The sequence below is a fragment of the Lygodium microphyllum genome, chromosome 28 (assembly GCF_053477565.2).
Source record: "Lygodium microphyllum isolate KBCC chromosome 28, Lygodium_microphyllum_v1.1.10, whole genome shotgun sequence".
NCBI lineage: Eukaryota > Viridiplantae > Streptophyta > Polypodiopsida > Schizaeales > Lygodiaceae > Lygodium > Lygodium microphyllum.
The window spans coordinates 56,215,338-56,222,993 of record NC_141162.1 but is presented as its reverse complement, the minus strand read 5'-3'; the positions used below and the strand labels follow the sequence as shown (position 1 = coordinate 56,222,993).

At 38.2% G+C, this 7,656-nt stretch overlaps 1 protein-coding gene across 1 annotated transcript; it reads left to right on the top strand.

Annotated features, from left to right (window-relative positions):
- Positions 1 to 1,357: 1,357 nt before the first annotated feature.
- On the top strand, positions 1,358 to 4,783 carry LOC148011468 (uncharacterized). The gene has a single exon (XM_087670684.1). It carries the CDS (start codon positions 1,358 to 1,360, stop codon positions 2,303 to 2,305), a length of 948 nt encoding a protein of 315 aa, XP_087526810.1. The 3' UTR covers positions 2,306 to 4,783.
- The last annotated feature ends 2,873 nt before the right edge of the window (positions 4,784 to 7,656 follow it).

The following is a 7,656-nucleotide window of genomic DNA, read 5'->3' as shown; positions in this document are numbered from 1 at the left end:
TATGGTACATATACTTAGTGTATGAGTAATTTGATGCCACACACATGAATGATAAGGGGGGGAAGAGATTGATTATATGCAAATGCATGAGTTGTACCAATAGATCTTTAGGCATAACATACTGGATCATTGGAAGAATATACTAGAGGCTAGCAAAGGACTACATGATAATATCTTTGTACTGAGAGTTTATAGTACCACACTAGCTAATCAATTCTCCACTAGATGGATGATGGAGTTAATGTGGATCTACATATCATAAAGATGGTGACCTTGCACAAAAAGATAGTGAAGACTTGCACACCAAGAGTGCAAGACTAACAAGATTAGGGGAGACTCACAAAGGAGACTATAGATTCTCCAAGGTGAGAGTGGTAGCAGTGAGAGGTAGTACGGGCATAATGGGAGTCATGCACCATCTCGAGAGTGGAAAACCTACTTATAGGACTTTGTAAGTTCTCTATAAGTTATTAGCTATATATAGTTTGTCTATATATAGCATCCCTGGTTCCCTCTATATATTCCAACTATGTGTGCTCACTTGATGCACTTCTGGGGTTCCACTTCCTGTGTCTCATATCTCTCTTCTCTCCTCTCTTCCTTTCGTCTCTCATCTTCCTCGGAGTTTCCAACATGGTACCAGAGCGAGGTTCTACAACATCACAAGGCGATGCACACGTGCTGGATAAGGAGGCGGCCTCGAGCTGCACTGGAGAGGCCTGTGTCGACGATGATGTCTGCGTCGAGGTCGATGTTGACGTTGGTGTTGCTGCCCCTCTGTGTAAAGTAGAAGAGAAGAAGGAGAAGACGAAGCACCAGCAGCAGAAGAAGAAGACATGATGCACATATACGATCAAACCCTAACAACCAGCACCAATTCCACGAATCGCAGCTAGCGGAGGTCACCCCCACCCCATCGCGAGCACTGTCGATGAGGCAGGCGTTATGGTATGCAGGCTTGCAAGCTCTGCATTGCAAAGGCCCACCCTTCCCAGGTGGTGAAGGCCCAGGTGGATTCTCGTTCTCAGTGCGTAGCTCTCCTCCTCGCGGATTCCTCCTGCCTCGTCTTCCCTTCGTTATTAGGTACCTCTCATCGACTCAAGATTCCACCTTTGTTATCAGGTACCTCTTATCGACTCAAGATTCCTCCCGCTTGCTCGGACATCTGCTTTCTGCGGCTATGCCAGAGGAGCCTCTCCTCCACGTCCTCTGAGAAATCTGTAGACACGTCTGGATCCGCCACAAGAAACAATGCTAATGGTACAGGCCCAACCGTACCGCCAGAGGATAAGGTGTCAGACTGCGGCATGGCAGGCCATGGATCCATTGCCGCAGTCAATTATACTTCCTGGAAAGTATGCCTGTCAAAGCTGGATCTCAGACTTGCTTGATGGCATGGAGATTCAAGGCATCTGCTTTTTCAAGGATGCCCATGCGTTTGGACGACCTGGTTGATAATAATTATGCTCCTGGAAGGGTGCATTTTGATGACATTCCCCATGGCACAGTAGTCCGCATCTCTGCATCTATTAATGTGTTGGCTATTTACTCCCCCTCTGTTAGCAAGGTCTGGATATTGTCTGTTAAGTGGTCTGGAGCCAGTGGAAAGGAACAGGATAGTCAGAAGATTCTAAGATCCAGAGAACACGCAGGAGCACTGGATGGTGATTATGGCCTTGATGTAGGCAGCAAATCTAGAAATCATGAGGTGTGCAAAGAAAGACAGGGCCCCAACAAAGAGACAAGAGAGACTGTATTCAGCTTATCAAATGATCATGGCAGAATGCCAGAGCCGGATGCCATCTTGGAGTTCATTGCCAAGGACCAGGCATGGTATGCAGGAACTGCATCCTTGCAGGGAGTTTTCTTGTGTGTTCATTTTCAAGACTTTTCTGTTGAGGAAGATGAGCTTTGGCCTTCACATCGCTTCAAGTCTACTGAAGAAGCAAAGCAGATGATTCGTCCAGCATCTCAAGCCATGCAGGACTATCAGTGTAAAGATATTCACCCTGGTATGATTCTCTGTGTTGCCTGTCGGCGGCCTCTTTCGAAGTGCTTTGAATACTACAATGCAGAGGTGTTGGAGGTGAAGCGGAGTCCACATAAAGTTGGAGCTAATAGAGAAGAATACTGTGAGTGCATATTCAAGGTGAAGTGGCGAGGGGGGCACAAGCAGAAACAGTGCCAGGAGGTTCGTTATGGAGACATTTGTTTTCTTGTAGACATTTGTTTTCTTGTGCCTGGAGATGTAGAGGATGATCCTGTAATAAGGGAGTTCCTGCAGACCAACCTTGAAGGATGGTAGCAAGCAGTTTCACAGCTTGAAACAGGATGGGAATGGACAAGCAGTGCTTTGGAAGATAACAAGCAGTTTGCCAGCTTGAAAAAGGATGGAAATGCAACAAGTGATGCTTTGGAAGATGAGAAAAAGCTTCTTGGAAGCAAATTGGAGCAGAGTTATAATAAATCAGTGCGTATGATTATTGAATCAGATGAAGAGGAGGTATGAGGTGGCGTGGTCTGTATAGGCCTATCACTATCAGCAATGCTTCCAAAGTCACTGTGTGTCACGTTTGAGGGTCTTATTTTATGTTTCAGCTAATGGGCTAATGATATTCTAGTTGATGATTTGTTTTCTAGCAAATGTTTTTTCTTGATATTATGTTTCCAACTGATGATCTTTGGTTGATGTTGCAGCTGATGAGCTCTTGATATTCTAGCTAATGATATGACATTTCTGTTGATGTTTCATTTGCACAATCTAGTACAATTTCTCATCATTTTCATTGCCACTATTTCATCTTTCATGGTTTCATTACACCACTTGATGGTTCAAGAATTTAGATATGATATAGCTGCTGACGTTTCATTTTCCAGCTCATAATTTGTTTGCATCTCGTCTATTATTCTTTCCAACTGATGATCGTATTCCAGCTTATAGTTGATGCGTTGATGATATTTTAATGATCGTAATATTCATCTCGTCATATTCCAGCTGATGATTGTCGCTATTTTGTTCATCATTTGATTATTCTAAATGTTTCTTTCTTCCAGCTGATTTTTGGCTCTTCATGCTATGTTTCATATAATTTTGTCTATATTACAGCTAATGCCAGCTGATGTTTCATTATTATTCCAGCTATTAAGTTACAGCTGATGTTTCATTCCTTATTCTAGCTGTTGAGTTATTCCAGCTCATGTTTCGTTCCTTATTATTCCAGCTCATGTTTCGTTCCTTATTATTCCAGCTGTTGAGTTGTTCCAGCTGATGTTTCGTTCTTTATTGTAGCTGGTTGTGGAGTTGTTCCAAACTAATGGTTTTATTCTTTATTCTTCTTTATTCTAGCTCTTGATTTGTTCGAGCTAATGCTTCATTCTTTTCGTTTTCTATTCTATTCCAGCTAATGTTTGTCTATTCTAGCTTATGATATACGAGCTGATGTTTCGTTGTTTCCAGTATGTTCGTCTATTCCAGCTGATGTTTCATTGTTTCCAGCTGTTATTCGTCTATTTCAGCTGATGTTTCGTTGTTCCCAGTTGTGTTTTCTTCTTTCCTGCTGATGTTTCATTGTTTCCAGCAGTTGTTTGTCTATTTTCAGCTGACTCGTCTGTTCAAGCGGCATCTTCTTCTCATTCATCATGGCACGAGCAGCTTCCATCAAGACCCTGTTCTTTCTTTCAGCTACCCCATTTTGTTGAGGAGTGTAGCTACAAGTAAGCTGCCTGCATATGCCATTTTCAGCCAGAAAATTATCAAACTCATTTGAAACATACTCCCCACCGCTATCTGATCTCAAGCAAGAGATATAGCAGTCAAATTCCTTTTCAACCTACTTTTTAAACTACTGAAAAACAACAAACACCTCATCCTTTGTCTTCAAAATATAGACCCAAGTATAGCGATTGAAGTCATCAATGAATGTCTTATTCTACTTGATATTTTATCTATTCTAGCTAAGGAGTTGATGTTGCAGCTAATGTTTTCGTCTTGATAATGCTCATCTCGTCCATTCTTTTTTCCATTTGCTAGTAGTATGCCAACTGCTATTTCGTATATTCTAGCTGATGAGCTGATGAAATTTTCATCGTATATTCTAGTTGTTGAGTTGATTTATGACATTGTGATTGTGTTCTAATGTTGATATAACATTTTCTATTAAGTTTTTGATGTCACAGATTATGTTGCATAGCTGATTATATTCACACTCAAGATAAAGCAATTTCATGGCCCTTTATCTACTTCGATTCCTTCATCTATTGTAATTCAAGATTGACGTAGCTCCTTCATTTATCTATAGTAATTCAGGAGTGATGCAGCTCCTTCGATGCCTACAAACAGGCACTTGTATATTCAGGAGTGATTTAGCTCCTTTCAACTTTGTAATCATATCTTTTCAATATTAATATAGCAGTAGGGCTATATAGAGTTGTGGGTTTTTCCCTTGAGTCCCCAAGGGTTTTTTTCATCCACAGTTAGGGACCTTTATTTGAGCAAGGGTATTAGCTATATATAGTTTGTCTATATATAGCATCCCTGGTTCCCTCTATATATTCCAACTATGTGTGCTCACTTGATGCACTTCTGGGGTTCCACTTCCAGTGTCTCATATCTCTCTTCTCTCCTCTCTTCCTTTCGTCTCTCATCTTCCTCGGAGTTTCCAACATAAGTTATGTTCACTTTCTTTTTCTATGTACTACTTGTAGTAATAACCTTATTCTAACAATGCCACTTTGTCTCTTTTGGTGCAACACTCCATTACAAATGGTGATCCCACATGATTGGAGACCTTTTATGTAGAAAGACATGGCCTTACTACGCTAATAAACAAGGTATATACATGCAATGATCTAGTAAGTCATGCTTCTTTCATGTTTACAGTTTTTAGTTTTTGTGATGCAATTTGTACAGTGGATTGATCTTTGGTTATGTTGTAGACTCCTTTCGATGATCCTTGCATCGAGACAAGCTAACACATGGTGAGAAATTGTAGCAATTACTTGGATTCATGGAGCACCCCTCCCTTTTTTGGCCTTATGCTCCATATATAATCTTTCCATTGATTCTATATAGCTTTCTTTGGATACATTTCTCCTTCATTATATGCAGCTCACATCTATCAACTTTTATGGATAATTTTCCATGTTTTGATTCTCATCCCTAATATTAAATGTAGTACTATGGAAGGTCATCTTGTTATTGTACTTTTTTGGAAATTCAATCAATAGATTCCTTCTTCTTGGCAAATCATGATGTATGATTTTTGGATAACAATTGTATATTAATCCATTTGTAAATGAATTATAGAACATTATTCAACTCATGTGGCAATAAGGGTGGCAAGAGTGCATGCCCTACCATGCAAATCTTTTTATTTGTAACCATCACTAGTTACATTAGAAAGTAAACCTACAATATTTTCTATTTACACTAGAAAATAAAACCTATAGCCATCGCTATTTACATCAATATATGTGTCCGCATTAGCATTGTTATACTCATTATTTGCATCAATATCAACATTATTATATATAGCAATGATGATACTGATGAAAATAGAAAAAAATTTGTAGAGATACATGTATCAATGTTTTTAGAGTGACAAGGGAAAAGATCTTTGCATGAATAATTATGTCATTTCAAGTGTCGGTATTTGATCAATATGTATCTATATGTTGTAATGTATCTTATGTCATCTTCCTTCCATTGCACATCCATATTAATTCTTTTCATAAACCTTAGTAAAAGAATGGCTTGGTATTTTTATTTTATATAAAGAATTAATAAAAAGGGGTTTCAAGAGTTGTGTGAGAAAGGTAATTGTAAGGTGGTTGCAATTGGATACCTATAACAACTCTTCCTAGCATGCTTCTTTTCTCTCTCTCATTCTATGTATCTCTCTTTCCCTTCTCATAGACTTCATGTCTATTTTTATGACAGAGTGTGCGTGAGGATTGAATTCCTATTAAACTTTGTTAAAAATAGTGGTTCATGGTTTTGTGTGTAAGAAGAGAGCTTTTGAATGCTTCTTTGCTAGTTTCTTTGATCTTTGAGAGTAGTCATAGCCTCTCTTGCTCAAGTTTGTGTGGTTCTTAGAGAGCTATATCCACATCCATTAAACTCCCTATAACATCTTATTGATGAGTGAATAAGATGCTATGTTCTTATCAATCCAAACTCAATAACATCATGTACATTAAAGTGACTTAGGCATCATAACCCTTAATACCAAAGGAGAAATACTATATACAAGGTACTTTTCCACTCAAGACATTTCTCTCTTCAAGATACCAATATTGTCACAAATAACACACATGTATCTTAAGCATCAAAAAATAAAAAATCCACATTTACTATATGTCTTTTTTTACAAAGGATAGTTCACTTAGTATTAAATTGGATGCTTTGATAAAAAGGGGCAAGCATGTGACTTTCTACAAGGATATTTACTAAGGGTATGAAACATTTTTGTAAGAAACTTGGGAGAGGTGTTATTTTAGTGACTTTGAGAAATAATACAATTTTTCTTCATACCATCTCCTTCTCTAGGCTTCCATGGATTCTCTCACCTCTTTCCTATCTCTCTAGTCTTTCAACCCATAGCTACAAAATAGATCAAACTATTGAAGGGGAAGATTCTTCCACTTACAAAGAAGAAGATGATGAGAATAGAACTACTCAAAAGATAGGGCATAAGAAGAAGTAAATGAAGATGAAGCAAAAAATTGTGATCATGATGAAGAGTAAGATAAGTGGTACATGAGGGAGAATGTACAAGTTTAGAGGGGATGGATGTCACGTGGTTCTGTGTCCACTCTATGTCCAATAGTTGAAAACTTATGGAAATTCTGGATGTGCCTATCTCTTACATATGCCTATGGGATTGCTTTGCATGTATCATGGAGTTAATAGTGGGTTTACACGAAAATCAAGATGGAAAGGAATAAGTACTTGATTCTAGGCAACAAATTACACATTCTAATTACTCTAAACCAAGTTTGAGTGTGTTTGATAGTATAAATGAGATCAAGCCTTTGCTTGTGAATGTTGCCATGTCTTTTGGGTGCCTTCAGACTACTCTTTAACAACAAGGGAAAAATCATAGGAAATAGGTTGAGCACTCAAGGAAAGTACTAAAAAAGACTAGAAGAAGACTTATGGATAATGTGTGTGTGCATGTGTTCACTAATCTCTAATCTCTAAGGCTATAGTGGACTGATTTTATCAGAGTGAATAGGTTGTCTACTACTATTCATGCATGGAATACACTGATCTACCTTGAATAAAGAAGATATTGTGGCTCTTTGCTATTGCAAAAAATGATTTTTTGCATATTCTTTTAGGGTTTTCTTACTCTACTACTGTAGTAGATTAAATGAAAGATTAACGGATTGAAAGAGTGACATCTAAAAGCTTTAAAATAGAAAATTATTGGTTTATGTGGGTAGATGTGATACTGGATTGTCCATAAGAAAGTTTGGGCATGTTTTTGAGCGTCATCCTATTTTTTGATCCTTGATCTTATGTATGGAAAATATTCAGACTTATGGGCTGAATTAAATTGGATTCTCTTTAAGCCATAGTCTTAGATCAATAGTCTATATATGGATGCATATGTTCTATAGAGATTGAGTTCAAGATCATGTGCAAGAAATACA

Bases quoted from the DNA above. Each gene is read 5' to 3' on its own strand.
- LOC148011468 (XM_087670684.1), top strand. From the start codon at position 1,358: ATGCCTGTCAAAGCTGGATCTCAGACTTGCTTGATGGCATGGAGATTC.